The 17,968-nt window shown below is 41.2% G+C and overlaps 1 protein-coding gene across 2 annotated transcripts; it reads right to left on the bottom strand.

Moving 5' to 3' along the window:
• Positions 1-1,019: 1,019 nt before the first annotated feature.
• LOC136580428 (BTB/POZ domain-containing protein KCTD12-like) lies at positions 1,020-11,847 on the bottom strand. 2 transcript variants are annotated; one of them, XM_066581004.1, is made up of 3 exons: positions 11,763-11,847; positions 6,142-6,275; positions 1,020-2,240 (listed from the first exon to the last, which is right to left on the bottom strand). In XM_066581004.1, exon 3 carries the CDS (start codon positions 2,222-2,224, stop codon positions 1,364-1,366), a length of 861 nt encoding a protein of 286 aa, XP_066437101.1. In that variant the 5' UTR covers positions 2,225-2,240; positions 6,142-6,275; positions 11,763-11,847; the 3' UTR covers positions 1,020-1,363. The 2 variants fall into 2 exon arrangements, with proteins under 2 accessions (XP_066437101.1, XP_066437102.1); XM_066581005.1 differs by having other exon boundaries at positions 6,142-6,280; positions 11,763-11,825.
• Between the last annotated feature and the right edge of the window lie 6,121 nt (positions 11,848-17,968).

The following is a 17,968-nucleotide window of genomic DNA, read 5'->3' on the forward strand; positions in this document are numbered from 1 at the left end:
CAGACCTGCCCCCTGATTGGCTCAGCGCTGAGCCAATCAGGGGGCAGGTCTGACTCACACCCCCTTCACACCCACTGCAGGCCGGCTGCGCGGAACTCCGGCTGCCTGGAGCAGGTGAGTATGTATATATTTTTTATTTTAACACTTTTCTGGAGGAATTGCAGGGAAGGGCTTATATATTTAAGCCCTTCCCAACAATTCATCCCACACTCGCCCGCAGCGCATTGCTTTCAATGGAGTCGGCTGTATTGCCGGCTCCATTGAATGCAATGCGCTGGACAGCTCCAGCCCATTTCTAATGAAACGCGGCTAGGAGCAGATTTTCGGGCGATTTTGGGCATCGGTCACGCGATTTGCGGATGCGCATCCGTCATGCGATCCGCAAATCGCGCGAAAAAACGCCCGTCTGACTAAGGCCTTAGAAAAAAAACAAAAATTAAAAATTAGAAATATTTCATATAATAAATTGTAAAATATAAATGAATGATATTCATTTTTACACTTTCCATATTACTCATATGCTCAGGACTTGTCTCTATGAACCAGCCACTATCAGCAGCAACTCTTACCCTGGCAGACTCATGTGGTTCATGTATATAACTGTCCTTATGTAATGCTACATTACTAGAGATGAGCGAGCGTACTCGCTAAGGCAAACTACTCGAGCAAGTAGTGCCTTATATGAGTACCTGCCCGCTCGTCTCAAAAGATTCGGGTGTCGGCGGGGGAGAGCAGTGAGTTACGGGAGTGAGCAGGGGGGAGAGAGTGAGCGAGAGATCTCCCCCCCCCCCCCGTTCCTCCCCTGCCGCTCCCCGCCCCCTGTCGGCAACTGAATCTTTTGAGACGAGTGGGCAGGTACTCGCATAAGGCACTACTCGCTCGAGTAGTTTGCCTTAGTGAGTACGCTTGCTCATCTCTATACATTACCCATGACATCAAACTCCCCCAGAAAAAGAATCTCTTTGTTCGGAGTCTTGGGAGTTTGACCTAAATATTTTGTTTCATTAATTGATGTTTCTCTTAAGGTTACATTCACATGTGCCAATTTTGCTGCGGACCATTAAGCAGACCTTTAAAAAAAACATGCACCATTTGCATATACAGTATAGGGAAGGGTGAACAGTAGGAAGGAAAGGATTGGCAAGATGATCTTTTTACAAGTGAGGATAAAATCCTTCTGTAAAAACAATCAGCATCTAAATAAGAAAACAATTATGCAAAGAACACATCTACATGAGAACAATGGGTTTAAATATTGGATTTGGGCAATGGTAGAGGTTAATAAAGTCTACTTCTATTACTGGATCACCAGGAAACAGGAAGGAACAGGTAGGCGGTAAGGTTTTTTTTTCATTTGGTTGGATCACTCACGGTAGAAAACGTATTCAGTGTTAGATGTCCAGATCTTGTCATCTGTTTGATCTTGAGCAAAGGCGCATGTTCCATTAGAGTTACAGGCCACCATATGAAACCCAGCTTCTGCCAGCCTATCAAATGCTTGTTCCAAAAAGTTAAATTTCAGGTAGTACCTTGAGGTATATCTTTCAAGAGGTCGGTCTGGATCTCTACTTTCATTGAGTGTTTCACCAAAGACTTCTTTAGCTAGTGAGGTCTTACCACAGACCATAATTCGTGCCACTCTTCTGAATTTGGAATCTGATTGACTGTCTCTGCCCAATGTGTAAGAACCACGATAGCCAACTGTGATGAAACCAGACTGTTGCAGGTTTGGTAATGTTGACTGATTGCCAGCAGCTGCTGTAAGTGCATTAAAAAGTGCCAGATTCCTGGAGACATCAGTATTAGGTGACTGTTCTTCACACTCACTTTGAAATGTATCATCACCAATAGAGTTTTGTTCACTGATTTTTAGCACCAGGATATTCACTAATTCTGGAAGTTTAAAGTACTCAGCTTCTCTTTGAAGTCGCCTTCTTTCAGGAAAATGATCAGGAAGAACCAATTGTTGGTCTCTCAAATAGTCTAACACATATCGGAAAAGAAATCCATCACGATCTAAGAAGTAGCGACCTTTGCTATCCCTGGCCAAAGGCTGGACAGTCTTCTGTGAAAACATCTCCCATAGCAGTGAACCAGGAATGGTAACCAAAGTAAGGTAACGTGTTATATAGACTTGCCCACCAACATTTAGTTCTATTATGTCTGGAAATGGTGGAATTTCATCTTTTTGTTTTATACAACTTGTACTGTCTGGAAAAGCCATGTATGTTTTATTCAATCTGAGTTGGGAAACATAATTTATTGAAAAAAAAATTGTTAATGAATTGTATGCATTTGTAAAAACATTTCGCAAACTAAATATTAAAATTGTGACCTAACAAGGTATCCCACAAAAAGAACTTATCACCTATCCACGGGATATGTAATAGACATTTGAACTCTGGGCGTCCAACCACCGGGAACAGATCAAGAGAACAGGAGTCCTGAGTGTTCCCAAATGAGTGGAGCCTTAAGGCCCACTTACACGCAAAGATAATCTTTCAGACTATTGAAAGATTTAGCAATCTATTTGTATAAAGTGTTAATTGCCATTAACAATTTATGATCTTCATTTGCATGTAAAAGAACCTCCAGGAGCTGTTTGCAGAGCCCAATATGTGATTAATCACACACCCAGCTGTGCAAATAGTTGCATTGTTTTGCTCCTGACTGATGGCTTATTACAATGTTATCTGCCGATTCCCATGCAGATAACAGCGTCCGGTCTACTGAGAGATAAATATGTTTGCTTTATCTCTCAATATCTGAATGATGGATTTTAAGTTCACCTTAAAATCATTGCTCAAACAAAAACGTTCCCGATGCCCGTGTTTACATGTAACGATTATCGCTCATTTTTGGTCGCCTGAACGAGTTTTGAGCGATAATCGTCACGTGTAAATGGGCCTTTAGTCATGTTTGCACATCACTACTCCTTTAATTTCTACGGGACTGCCAGAGGTAGCCGAGTGGTCAGACCCCTACATATCACATACTTATCACCTGTCCTGTGAAAAGGTGATAAGTTCTTTTCATTGGACAAACCCCATTAAACATTTTCTTCATTGCGTAAGAAGAAAACAATAAGCATGAACTTTGAAATATTACTCCTCTTATTATAGAGTACATTTCTAAAATAACTAATAGAGGTGAATTTACAAAGTTCTAAAACAATATGGAATAGTAACTTTTACGGGCATAGAAATTCTACCCTAAATTACTTGTTGAAGTATTGCTGCATGATTCGTGGTTTTTTGGATTTGTTTTATTTTGTGAAAGAACGAAAGTTTGCATTGTCCAAGGGCAAGAAATTGGGAAGAGTTGGGGTATCTTGAAATATGCTAAACTGCTTCAATGTGAAAATAAAATTTCTCACAGTTTCTATGCACATTAGTCAGCCAAGCACACCACATTACAAGGGAATTGTTCTACATGGAAATCCATTGTATTTGAGTTAACCTACAATTTAATGTTGTTGCTTGATATGTAAAGTCTTCTTGGCTTTTAATAAGACACATTTTCAATTTTCAGCTGTTAAGAGTCAAGGATCTGATGGAGGCTGGATTCATACCTAACTTTAAGAGGATGGAGGATATTTAGTTTACTGAGTATGCGCAGGCTTGTTCTGTTCCCCAAACTATTAAAAAGTTTTTCAGGTACAGAATGAAAAGAATATCTTTTTCTCTGCTACAGCAGGAAGCAAAAGGGCCTTTACCCCTTTGGATTTACAAATAAAATGTGGTCAGATTGTCATCTCAGGCGGCCTGCAGACGAGCGGAAATTCCGCGGCGGGATTTCCCACGAAATTTCCACCCATGGAAGCTGCCATAGGATTGCGTTAACAAACGCAATCCTAGACAGACGGCCGTGATTTGTCCACGCGAAATCTCACACGGCAAACAAATCGCGGCATGCTCTATTTCTGTGCGAGGCTCGCAGAGCCCCGCACAGAAATCTCACTCCCCAGCCGCCGGCTCCGGTCAGCGCATGCACCGGCTGCCCGGCAGCCGGCACATCAAACAGCTGGGGCAGCGGGAGCAGGTGAGTACGCGCTGCTCTCTGCAGGGGCTTGGGTCGGGTCCAGTTGTGAGAATTCTCGCAGCCGGATCCGACCCGGCCGTCTGCAGGCAGCCTAAGTCACAAATGTAAACAAAAATTATCTAAATAAACTAATAACACACAAACGGTTGTACTATTCATGTTGTTTTGTCTTGGCAATGAACATGGTCTAGATCTGAGTGCTGCACCTGGGGATCCCCGTTTTTCATCCTCAGGCCTCCTTACACAGGCGTTTTTGTACAGTGCTTAGCACTGCACTAAATGTAGTTGGGATTGGTCTGCTTAGGCACCTATGCCTGGATAGTGTAACATCACACTTAAGTTTCCTACTGCTATGCCCCTATCCACAAGGATTTTGAACCATACCTCCCTGCAAATTTGCTTCACGTTAACAATTCAATATACTGCAATATACTGAAGTACTGAAGTATATTGTAGAATGATTAAACTATTGCATGTTCAAGTCCCCTATGCTGACTAAAAACACAGGCCACACACTTTTCGGGAGAGTGCACCCAGGTCTTTAGCAATGCCTTTGGAGTCTTTTCCAGCTTCATCAATCTATCGCATGGCTTCTGCAGTCTTCTGAATGTTGTTTGTGTAAAGCCATGGTTTATAGTAGTCAATATCTCTTGAGAAGAATGCATTTCTCATTAACCAGGCGTTGTGTCTTTATTTAAAGGGTACCTGTCACCTTCCTAGAGTTCCGTAAACTAACTTATGGTGTTGTTAGGGGAGGTGACAAGGGGCAAGGTGCTGTATTTTGTTTACTCACCCTCTTCCTGGTTCCCGCCTTTGAAGTCTGCATCCTTCACGAAAATCTCTTTCCAGAGTGTGTGCTCTCCTATAGACTTATACAGCAAACCATATACACGGGACTCTGAAAAGAGTCAGATTTTCGTCCTGCGTGTGGACTTCAGCAGCAGACACAAGAGTATTGGGACAATTGCTGGGCGCGCAAGCACCTTACAATCATCCCATGTTTTTTACCTGCTCTATGAATGTTTACTCAATGTAACGTAGTATGCAAGACCGAAAAAATACATATAAGTCCATCCAGTTCAGCCTATCATCCTCCAATGTTGATCCAGAGGAAGGCAAAAAAAACCAATGAGGTAGAAGCCAATTTTCCCCATTAAGAGGAAAAATTCCTTCCTGACTCCAATCTGGCAATCGGAATAATGCCCAAATCACTGACTCTTTTGAAGTTATTAATGATTATAACGTATACTATTGTATCTCTTAAGAAAGACATCCAGGTCCTCTTGTACTTGTTTATCGAGTTTGCCATCACCACATCCTCAGGCAGAGAGTTTTATATTCTCACTGAAACGTGCTCAATAAAGATATGACTTGTACAACTGTTTGTATGTTATTAGTTTAGTTAGATCCTGTTTGTCTACAAATATGATAAGATTAAATGCAGACAATTCTAAAGAGTTTGATAACTTTTGCAATTGCATAAGCCGCCGTTTCTGCTATTACTTTATAAAAACCGGAAGACCAATTGATATACCAAAGGGAAGTCTGAACATGGAAATGGTGCCAGATTCCTCGAATTCTCATTACTGTTCTTCGAAATTTCTGAATTGGAATATATGTCTCATAGATTGAAGACTGTGATAAAACACCGGGGAAATAATTTTACTGTAGGTTTATTGTTTTCATTTTGAGTTTTTTGATTTTCAAAAAATAATGCAAGGAGTATTACTGGGTCTCCTGCACCTCAGAAGTATAAGAAATGAAAGCTGTGATGTGATTGGTTGCTATCAGCGGGGCTACTTTTCTGTGGGCCACTCTGTAGATACTATGGTGAGGTTGAGTGAGAGGCATGGCATGTAGTTATATAATGCATACACATACGGCAGGGTTATTTTTGATAACAAACCACACCGTATCAAGCTAAGGTGTATATATATATATATATTAGATTGGAGCATAACTGAACAAAGCCACTTTCTAGAAGGGAGACAGAGCAGCGCAGTGACTGGAAAAAGTGGATAAAGAAAATGTCCTAGTTTGGTTTATTATTTGTTAATAGGCATCCAATCTATAGAGGAGACTACTAATGTTTAAACTCACCTTCAATATGACGTATCAAACTGGGATTGGTCAGGAGTTGAACACGTTATCCAGTTGCTATGGAAATCTTGCATCGCATCTTTTTCCAGTCTAATAGTTTTCAATGCCGCCCAATCCTCTCGACAGATAGAGTGCTAGACTTGAGGAAAAATTGGAATAGAGTAACAAGTTAACTAGCTCACTGATTATATCGGACTCTAATCGGATTTAAAATGAGACTATTACCAAAGAACAATGAGGGGATGCACTACATGACAGAATGATCTCACGTTATTGATATTGTCAGTCCTAAACAAACTTATTAACCATGCTCCATATGGGACACTGGACTCTATACGCAGAACTATACTTTTCTCAATACAGAATTAGCATTGGTTCAATATATTCACTCATACTTTGATATCCTACAAATTAGTGGAAACTCAAGTTCTCATTAAAGGGAATGTATGATATATGGGGTGAGCAGCCCAGTGAATGACTCATATCAGTAACTCTCTAATCAAAATGAGTGTGTTATCACACCTACGGGTCTGTCTTAAGAAGGAAGAGTTATAATTAGTGGTTTCAGATCAAATTATCAAGGATAAAAATGGCTGCTAATGGACAGAGTACTTGCTCATCAAGAAAGTGAAAATAGCAAGGCAAGACTTTTGACTTACTGCTTAGCAAATGTATCAGCACTGTGTGAGCAGGTTGTGCCCAATGTTTGGGGGGGGGGGGGGGTTGTCACATAGGCATGGAAAGAGACAAATCTGGTTGACATTTTGATACAATGTTTTTTTGTTGCCATTTTCTGAACCGGTCATAAACCGGTCTAGTAAATGCACTGTTCTCAGAGAATGACCAAAGCGATCATTTAATGGGGTATTTTTATTCTGCTTGAAATGCCTCTTCATTTTAATACTCTATCCAGTGAATGACCAAGGTGGTATTCACTGACATTGACCGGATCATGGCCAGAGAATGACACCTCCTTCCCTCAGTCAATAATGGATGATTAGGTTGTTTTGCATGTGTTGCTTAGCTTAGGCTATTTAGAACCTAAATGAGAAAAATATTCACTGAGGCAAGGATAGTCCAAAAATTACTAACCCTATTCACTAACGTGACTATAAAATGTAACTTTTAACTTGGTTCTGGACCAACTAATAAAAAAAAACAATAATAAAAAATCTTTTTACCTTTGAAAGAGTGAAAAGTGACAATAGTGATTTAGGTGAACTGACACCTCCCTTTGCAGTCTGGGAGGGTGCCGGACATGGCTGTTTAATGATTATCAGCAGTAACGACACAGAATTAAAAATATTTCGTCAAAAATATATTCCCCTTACACTAAAAGGGAAAGTGGATTTGGGATGAAATAGTATTCCACATACGTCCTGACTTCATGTCCCACATATCATAAGTGGGAATTGTTTTAGTTTTGCTATATCTTTTTTTCACTGTGGGGTGTTTGTTTAGTTTTTGTGGACATTTTAATCATAGCAATAAAAGTTTAATTTTATAGTCCAGTCAGTGAATAGGTAAATGAGAAAAAGTAGTAGCCCAGGCCTATTTAGACTGCAAGAAGAATGAAAATAGTGATGGGGTATTTTAATGGTTTTAGGAGAACAGTAGGCCTACAGAAGCAGAACTCGGCAAGCCAGAAGAGCTAAAGTCCAGATCGTACCAGTGGTTTAGATATTTGGAAGATTTAGCTGCTGCCACTGCATCTAAACACTCAGGCAGATTGAGAGTCAACAAAGCAAGCTGTGCAGATGTGCAGGAAAATAGAGCATACAACAAGCCCAGGAAAAATACGTGCATGTAAACCAAACCGATTGAAATCAATGGGTTCTATTCTCTGTGTATTGCATGTGCAAATACACCCGTATAGCTAATGCTATAGGACGTACAGTTACGTATTGCAGCATCAGAGTATGTATGAAGGGAGATCGCAGGGTGATCTCCCTCCATACAACGCAGGTGCCAGCTGTTTCTTACAGCTGACACCCACCAGGCAACAGCTCCGATAAGCTGCATGGCTCATCAGAGCTGTTAAACCTTTAAATGCTGCTGACAATTCTGACAGCTGCATTTAAATCCGCTGGACGGTTGTCAATGGGTCCCATACGTCCCTCCACGATTAGATCGCAGGGAGTTGTGCGGTTGTCATGACAGCCGGGGGCCTTCAGAAGGGCCCCAGGGCTGCCATGACAAAATGCTCATCAAGCCATGCCCGTGGGGTGGCTTGATAGAATTCCTGCCCGATTACAGTATGATGTTATGCTATGACATTACATTATACTGCAGGAACAATCAAAGCATCACAAGTTGTTGTTTCCTCTGGGGACTAAAAAAAAAGTAAAATTAATAACAATAAATTTTTACTGCTTATTAAAAAAAGGAAAAAAAACCAAAACCCTTTTGCCATATTTATAGTAAAAGAATCTAAATAATAAAACAAAAATACATATTTGGTATCGCTGCATACGTAAAAGTCCAATCCAGCAAAGTAGCGTATTATTTACCCCGCATGATGGATGTCCTCAGGAAAAAAAAAAATAATGAATGCCAGAAATGCGCTTTTCTGGTCACCCTGTCTCCAAGACGAAGTGCAATAAAAAGCTATCAAAAAGTGCCATGTATTCTAAAATGGTACCAACGCAAACTTCAGGTTGTCCCGCAAAAAGTGAGCCCTTGAATAACTATGTTGATGGAAAAGTAAAAAGGTTATGGCTACCAGAAGATGGCAGCAGAAAATAATTAAAAAATAAATAAATATCTTTGAAAAAAATAAAAGTAGTACAGCAAAAAAAAAAAACAACTATGTTTGGTATCGTACTAATCCTACTGACCCATAAAATAATGTTATAGTCATTTTTGTTGCAGTTTGTATGCCCTAGAATCAAGATGCACCCACAGATGGTGGAATTTAGTTTGTTTGTTTTTTTTCATTTTACACCACTTAAATTTTTTTTAACTTTTTCAGTACATTATAAGGTACATTATATAGTACCAGTGAAAAACACAACTCGTCCTGAGAAAACAAGCCCTCAGACATCTATGTTAATGGATAAATAAAGAGTCATGATTTTTTAAAAAGGGGGGAGGAAAAACTGAAAATGGGAGGTGGCGGGGCGAGGGGTTATGTCTAGAGATGAGCGAGCGTACTCGGAAAAGCACTACTCACTCGAGTAATTGGCTTTATCCGAGTATCGCTGTGCTCGTCCCTGAAGATTCGGGTGCCAGCACGGAGCGGGGAGCTGCAGGGGAGAGCGGGGAGGAACGGAGGTAAGATCTTTCTCTCCCTCTCTCCCGCCCGCTCTCCCCTGCTCCCCGCTGCGACTCACCTGTCAGCCGCAGCGGCACCCGAATCTTCAGGGACGAGCACAGCGATACTCGGATAAAGCACATTACTCGAGCGAGTAGTGCTTTTTCGAGTACGCTCGCTCATCTCTAGTTATGTCCTTAAGGGGTTAAAGAACAGTTAAAAAGTGGTAGTAGTACTAGTGATTGCTACTTAGGCTGGGCTCATACGACTGTATCTCGTAGCGTAAAAGCTGCGAGAGATATGTGCGTGGACGCAGCTAGTATACAATTACATTGCATACTGGTTGTCTGCTGTCTATTGCCATGTACTATCTTGGCGTATATGCATGAGTAATATACTACAAGATAGGACATGTTGCGAGTTTTCCTGTCTACATATTATGCGCAAGTCATGTGAGCGGAACATGACCACTGATGGTAGATATGTACATCATATTATGTGCACAAGACCTGCCGTTAGGCCGGCTTCACATGGGTGAAAAAAAAATCGCACAAGATTTGTGCATTGGGAGACGCACAAACATGTCATATACTGTAGGTCATACACATGAGCGATTCGATGCGGGCATCAAATTGCGGCATGTCCTATCTTGATAGTCGCGATCCTCCACCGTGACTGTCAACCATGGCGGATGTTCCCTTCATCCCTGAAGTGATGTAAAGCTGTTTTCACATGAAAACGCCTCGCATCCCTGGGGATTTCACATGGATGGCAAGCGCGATATGATGGCAGGAATTATTGTGTTTGTATCGCCGCATTCCACAACCTGCTTAATTGTTTTACCAATTGCATTTTTTGGGAGGTGGATGAATAAAAAATAACAATTCTGGCATTTTTTTACACCATTCACCATATGGAATATAAAAGGATCAGTGGGGGATTATGTGTTAAACTTTATTACATTTTTTTCCATATTTTTGGTCCCTCAAGGGTACTTGAAGATGTAATTTTTTTCAATTGCAATTATACTACACTGCAGTACTTATGCAGTACAGTGTTGTATATTTTTGACAACTATCCTATCAGCCCCTTCCAGATGTAGGAGCTGATAGGCTGGCTTGCATAGCATATTCAGAAGCCTTGACCAGTCTTCTGGCTGCCATGGGACCCCATCAGCACCCCAAAAGTGCATTGCGGGCTGCCATGTCTTATGTCTGTGATTGGCTACAGTGGCCCGTGACATCCTGTAAACAGGTTAACTACAGCCTGTGAACACTATGTCAGAGAGGATACCACCAGCTGCGGCGCTGGACACAGTGGGGAACCGAAAGAGGTAAGTATAGAATTGTTTATTATGTTTGGACATGGGGAACATGGATTTACAAAAAATATTAACTCTAGCAAACCAATTAAATGTTTCATTATGTAAATACTGTGCACTAAAAATTCCTATTTTATAAACAGGTAAGGCCGGGGTCACATCTGCATTGAAACCTCCATTCCAAGGTTCCGTCGCAGATTCGGCACAAAATACCAGAAGAAATGGCGCTGTATACAATGCTTTTTCTTCCGGAAAATGCTAGGCAGCTGAGCGGGAACCAAGCTCACCCCATTATAGTCAATGGGGTCTGTTTGGCGCTGTTCGGTTTCATCATAAAACAGATCCGTTCGGCCAGGGGATTCCCTACTCCTGCTCTTCGAATGAAGCAGGAAAGCGGAACCCGCACCGCAGTAATAACTTGATTTTTCTATATAAAATTATACATTTGTTTATCAATACCCAAAAATATTTCCTAATATCTTACACCCCACAGAAAAATAAAAGCGGGAATTAGTAGCTATGGCTTAAACTGTCAACAGTGGGGATTAGCAGAATTGCTTTCCTTTTAATCTCTTCTGATGGCCCTAACGAAGACTATAAATAGTTAAAGATGTAGAAGAGGATCAGGAACACGATGGGGGTGCAGCAAACAAATACAATGCAGAACAGAATAAGAAATCATCCAAAAAGAAACTTCATCTCATATTCTGTATACTCATGCCATAACACATGCATTATTCTTTACACCCTTTTGTGGCCTAAAACAATGTGAAGATGAAACACGCAGTTTTGCCCAAACTTCTCTCTTTTAATCAACTACAAGTACGAGTAACCTAAAAGAACGTCTGCCCCCCTTTCTATAGAGCCTGCTTACACAACTCATTACTATGCAACAAATTACTCAAACATTAAATGTATCGCTTTAAATGCAATCTGCATTACCGTTATCCTCATGATGCTTTTAGAGAATAAATATATCCAAGATGACCCTCTTACAAAATACAAACCACGGAGCTTCTCGCCAAAAGAGCACAGAAACGGATATACCTGGGTTATCTTTCTTGGGAAGCCACAAATAAACAACTCGCTGCTTAAGCTTTTCTCCTGTCTCTTTCTTTCTCCTCCTGTCAGTAGTAATGGTGCTTTAATGTTGTTGAGCACTGAGTCACTCCCCCTTATGTGTGTATCTATGTGCGTGCACGCCCCTGTGAGGATGTCATTGGAACTGCATGCCCCCCTTGTTATAGATAAATCATGTCTTGCTGAAATACTAGTAAATATGCTAATATATTCATGTTAGAGGATTGACTACGGATAATCTGGCACAGCCTCAGATTTCCCAGCTCTGTAGGAGGATTGAACCTTACAGGCAGTTTGATTTGCAAAGATGTAAATACAATATGCAATATTATTTTCTCGCAGCCAGAAAATAATTGACCGATGTTGTTAATTCTGATTAGGCTACAAATAATGTGAATAATCATTACAGCAAAACTCCAGTTTCACCACAACAGTTATTGTAGTTAACAGGAACCAAATGACATGTACTTTTATTTTCTTATTTCATAGTAAAATACAAGTTTTTTCTGAATATTTCAATTTCTGAGCCCAGCAGACATTTTCTCAGAATCAACTATGCTTTTTTGGAAGTGCATTCACATGCTTAATGTACCTTTTGCGCCCGTAAGTTATGTGCATTTGCGCGCAGCATAAAAATACACTCCAATTGAAATGACTAATTAGTCTAATAAGTTGTACATGTGTTTTTTTAACTGTGCAATTATGCAGTGTTTTATACATATCCTAGCGTATTTTGCACAACCCAATTGCTTTATAGCATATTTCGTATCTGTTTTAGAGTATGTTCACACGTAGCGAAAATGCTGCAGATTTTCCGTAGCGGAAAATTCCGCAACAAAATCTGCAGTATTTCCACAAAAGACACATTATCGATATCCGCACCATTGGAGTGGAATATGACTTGAAATCAGCTGTGTTTCCGCAACTGATTTCAGCAGGCACAGCGCCCTCCCTCACCTCCAAATTCTTTATACTGGCAGTGCAGCATCCGAAGAGCAGGCTCTCAGCCTAGGAGAAATACAAAGTGGGGCAAAAGTCTGGACTCACCTGTTTAATTGACTTTAATTCACCTGAGAAAATTGACTTCCAATGTGTGAAAGCATTAATTGGGAGGAAGGCTGCATTTTTTTGGTGGAAAAGATGTATGCGGAGGCCATAGAATTCACCTCAGATTTTTCAAATGGGAAGGGGGGGGGAGGGGTCATCTGATATTTCAATCTTGACTATAATTTACTCAGAAACAGATTGGAATAATTAGTTTTGCTCTATCTTTACTTGTTTAGGAGTTAAGTGATGGTTTGATGCTCTGGAAAACAAAAACTCCTCCCTTCGTATTCTAACTCCCTCCTGTATGAGAGTCCGCTCCATGCAGTGCCTGCCACCATGGTAGCGCTGCCGAAGAGGTCAACACTGTGCAGTTGCAAGCCGGAGCATGTTGGCGCCATGGACCCAGATCCAGAGAAGTGAAAACAAACTGCAAGAGCATGAATGTAATAACTTCCCTGACACTATCTATATATATAAAGCTGAAAGCCCTCACTGACTCACTCACTGACTCACTGACTGACTGACTAACTCGCCAAAAGTTCTCCAACTTCCCGATGTCGTAGAAACATGAAATTTGGCAGAAGCATAGATTATCTCCAAAATGGGAAAATAAATTGGGTCCCAACTCGATTATTCAATTCTAGCGCAAAAGAATTGGCGTCGAAATTTAACATACATAATCTAAATCACTCACTTCCCAATGTCATAGAAACGGGAAATTTGGCACGAGCATTGATTATGTCATAAATAGGAAAAGTTAATGGGTCCCAACTCGATTATTCAATTCTATGCGCAAAAGAATTGGCGTCAAAATTTTACGTACATAATCTAAATCTCTCACTTCCCAATGTCATAGAAACGTGAAATTTGGCACAAGCATTGATTATATCATAAATAGGAAAAGCTAATGGGTCCTAACCTGATTATTCAATTCTATGTGCAAAAGAATTAGCGTCAAAATTTTACGTACGGAATGTATTCTCACTTTCCAGTGTCATAGAAACATGAAATTTGGCACGAGCATTGATTATGTCATAAATAGAAAAAGCTAATGGTCCCAACTCCATTATTTAATTTCTATGCGCAAAAGAATTAGCGTCCAAATTGTACGTACGGAATGTAATTTTCTCACATAGAAACTTAAAATTTGGCACGGGCATTGATTATGTCATATATAGGAAAAGCTAATGGGTCCCAACTCGATTATTCAATTCTATGCGCAAAAGAATTAGCGTCAAAATTTTACGTACGGAATGTATTTTTCTCACTTTCCAGTGTCATAGAAACGTGAAATTTGGCACGAGCATTGATTATGTCATAAATAGGAAAAGCTAATGGGTCCCAACTCCATTATTCAATTCTATGCGCAAAAGAATTAGCGTCCAAATTTTACGTACGGAATGTAATTTTCTCACTTTCCGGTGTCATAGAAACGTGAAATTTGGCACGAGCATTGATTATGTCATACATAGGAAAAGCTAATGGGTCCCAACTCGATTATTCAGTTCTATGCGCAAAAGAATTAGCGTCCAAATTTTACATACAGAATGTAATTTTCTCACTTTCCGGTGTCATAGAAACGGGAAATTTGGCACAAGCATTGATTATGTCATAAATAGGAAAAGCTAATTGGTCCTAACTCGAATATTCAATTCTAGCGCAAAAGAATTAGCGTCCAAATTTTACGTACGGAATGTAATTTTCTCACTTTCCGGTGTCATAGAAACGTGAAATTTGGCACAAGCATTGATTATGTCATAAATAGGAAAAGCTAATGGGTCCCACCTCGATTGTTCAATTCTAAGCGCAAAAGAATTAGCGTCCACATTTTACGTATGGAATCTAATTCTCTCACTTCCTGATGTCATTTTATATAAAGGAAATGTCGCATGGTTACCTCCCGTGGTGTTTCCTGAGTAACACAGAGAACTATGCAAAATGGTGAACATATGTTTTTCCGGTATCTCTAAAGTAACCACGACTTCATAAGATTTCCGTGAGAACACCAGATAAACACTAGTACCAAATTAACTCGGGCGAAGCCGGGTATATCAGCTAGTATTGTATAAATCCCTGGCCAGACAGGTTGGGGGATGTGGACTCTATGGGGACTGTTAACGTGAGTGAGCATAGATAACTTATGGCACCATGGTTTAGAGTATAGTACAAGGCCTTGTAAAGTAGCCACTATGTTTTGTAGTTATGATGTACTGTGTTTATTGCCGTGTAAAATGTTTATGTAATGGAGAAGCAGTGAATTAACTGGGTGGAGGGCAGAACTACTGACGTACTTGGTGTGGATCTGCAGCATCCGAGGAGTGAGCCCCAGAATAAGAGACAACGGGGTAAAGTTGGGGTCTTGTCATGGTGGCTCTACCGCCTCCTACTCGGAGGGTAACCAGGGACACGTCCAAGGGGACAAGGGCAGGCTATGAAAACAGGGAAACCCAGTGATGGGTTACCTTAGTCCTTTTTGTCATGCGTGATGCCACCGTTCCATCCTCTGTGGTGAATCCAGTCGTTTGAAATAAAGAGTCCACACGCATGGATTTAACTTTCTGAGCCAAACCGGGAATGGTCGGTGAAGCTCGTTTACTTGCAATAACTTGGTACAATTCAGTAATCAGGAAAAACAGTGCAAACTTCAAAGTAGTGAGACAGGGAGGATTCACGGGTGGACAGGAGAAACCATAGTCCAGTTATCTGTGGTTCCTGATCCCGGCAACACACTCTCTTCTCTCCAACTCTCTACCGGTCAACACTCACATTTGGAAAAGAGGGGTGCGCTGCACGGCGGCTCCTCATATTCTCTGTCTCTCTTTCCGTGTCCAAGGAGTGACACTGGCAACTCCTGGGTGAAGTTGGCCCAGGGTGGGCTTTGGTTATCTTTCAGCCTCTTCCATTCTGGGCCACACAGGCTGAAGATGCCTGTGTGGCTCCCTTGCAGAACTCTCAACACTCCTCTCTCTTGCAAGCCCAGAACAGATCTCTCTTGCACACAGCTTGCAAACACATATATCAAGCATGGTCAGGTGACCACCAACTCACAACATAAAACGATACATTTCCAGACAGACACCTCACATACCAAACAGTTAACTCCTTCAGTGCTGCAGCTATGCAATACACATCAATCATGCAACAGAGAAGACACTGACAATACCATGGACAAATGCATGCATACTGTTATGGAGGGACCCTATTGTTATGGGCCACTACAGATCCACATGGTGTTCAACAGAAGTATTATGTGATGCTATTATGATTTCATTCACTGCCACTAAGTTGTGGACTTCCTCTGTGGTTTAAGAGTTATTCTGGTGATATCTTTGATTTCTGTGATAACCTTTTGATGTGTAATGTTTGCTGCAGATACAATAGTATCCTGGAGTAATATGAAGTTATCGCTAAGTTTGGGGTTCGACAGAGGTACCAGTAGCTGGTAGTCAGTAGTATGAAAGTATTAAGATCTCTCTGTTACACTTGTTGTTTAAAGGGGTTGTCTCGCGAAAGCAAGTGGGGTTATACACTTCTGTATGGCCATATTAATGCACTTTGTAATGTACATCGTGCATTAAATATGAGCCATACAGAAGTTATTCACTTACCTGCTCCGTTGCTGGCGTCCCCGTCTCCATGGCTCCATCTAATTTCGCTGTCTTCTTGCTTTTTTAGACGCGCTTGCGCTGTGCGGTCTTCTCCCCTTCTGCTCGGTCCAGGCACGAGCGGCATTCTGGCCCCGCCCCCTTCCACACGTCATCGCGTAGCTCCGCCCCGTACGTGTGCCGATTCCAGCCAATCAGGAGGCTGGAATCGGCAATGGAACGCACAGAGCCCATGGTGCACCATGGGAGAAGACCCGCGGTGCACCATGGGAGAAAACTGCAGTGCATCCCTGGGAAAGGACCGGCGGCCATCTTAGGGAGAAGATTTTTTAAAGTCCTTATTTCGTCGGATCGGTAAGTAGCAAGCGGTTTAAAAACCGCTTTAATTTGCTATTTTATGCCAGGGGGGTGACAGGGGGAATGGGGTAAGGTAAAATTTTGAGGTTTGCCGCGAAACAACCCCTTTAAGGGGTAATATTTGGTCTCACTGAGCTGTTTTGAACCTAGTATAAGTAACTTTCCATGATGGCCATGTTTGGTCATTGTGACCACATTCTTTTACTAGGATGGTGTGGGAAACTAGTCACATAATTATTCATTAAACTATGTCATGATATGTTAAGCTCAGGAAGATGGTCAACCATGATAAGTACTCTGTTCGTCTGTTCACACTATAAATAAAGTTAAAACTGGTCTGGGCTCTTTAGAAAGAGCACCGCAGTGACTTCACACAGTTGATGCCTCTTGTTCTTTCTCTGGTGATCATCGTTAATTAATTTGAACACATGAGAGAACTCAGATCCCAGTAACCTTATTGCCTTATTGCCAGTTCTAAATTTAAAGGGTTACTCCAACAGTAGGCTGTTATAATTAGTCATACTATTTGTTTATTTCACTGGTGTGAACTGTTCCATCCTATCTGTTCTTGAGCAAATTAATTTTTATTTTTGTTCTCATGTCTCCTTATTCCGCATCATTCCTAAAAGAACCCGGGCACCTTAGCCACATCCTATTACACATCATCTGTACTTTTAACTTCCTACACAATTACAAACTATGGGTATTAAGTAAATAAATCCTAGGTAGATTTTCGATCATTCAAGACCAACCTGGTTAGAGACGTACCTGCTGTGTACCTCAGAGTATCATCTCTAAAGGCCTTTTATTGTATATTAGCCCAGATATTTGCTGGCCTCGGAAAGAGAACTGAACACAACTTTTTCAGGAGAAGAAACCTTTTATTTTGAAAAACTCTCATGGATTCTCTAGATGCATAAGGCTGGGTTCACACAGGGCGGATTCCCGTCGGAAATCTCGCGGTTTGGCCGCGGCTTTGAAGCGGCCCGTCCGCATGCTTTTCCGTTGCGGCCGGCGTTCCCATAGAGGAGAGCGCGGCCGCGACGAAAATAAACAAACAAAAAAAGTAAATAGACATGCTGCATCTTTTGAAACCGGATTTACCGCTGCGGATTAGCCGTCCCGTGTGGACGAGATTTTTGAGAAAACTCATCCACATAGCTG

Source organism: Eleutherodactylus coqui, chromosome 10 (assembly GCF_035609145.1).
Source record: "Eleutherodactylus coqui strain aEleCoq1 chromosome 10, aEleCoq1.hap1, whole genome shotgun sequence".
Classification (NCBI taxonomy): Eukaryota; Metazoa; Chordata; class Amphibia; order Anura; family Eleutherodactylidae; genus Eleutherodactylus; species Eleutherodactylus coqui.

Bases quoted from the DNA above. Each gene is read 5' to 3' on its own strand.
- LOC136580428 (XM_066581004.1), bottom strand. From the start codon at position 2,224: ATGGCTTTTCCAGACAGTACAAGTTGTATAAAACAAAAAGATGAAATT.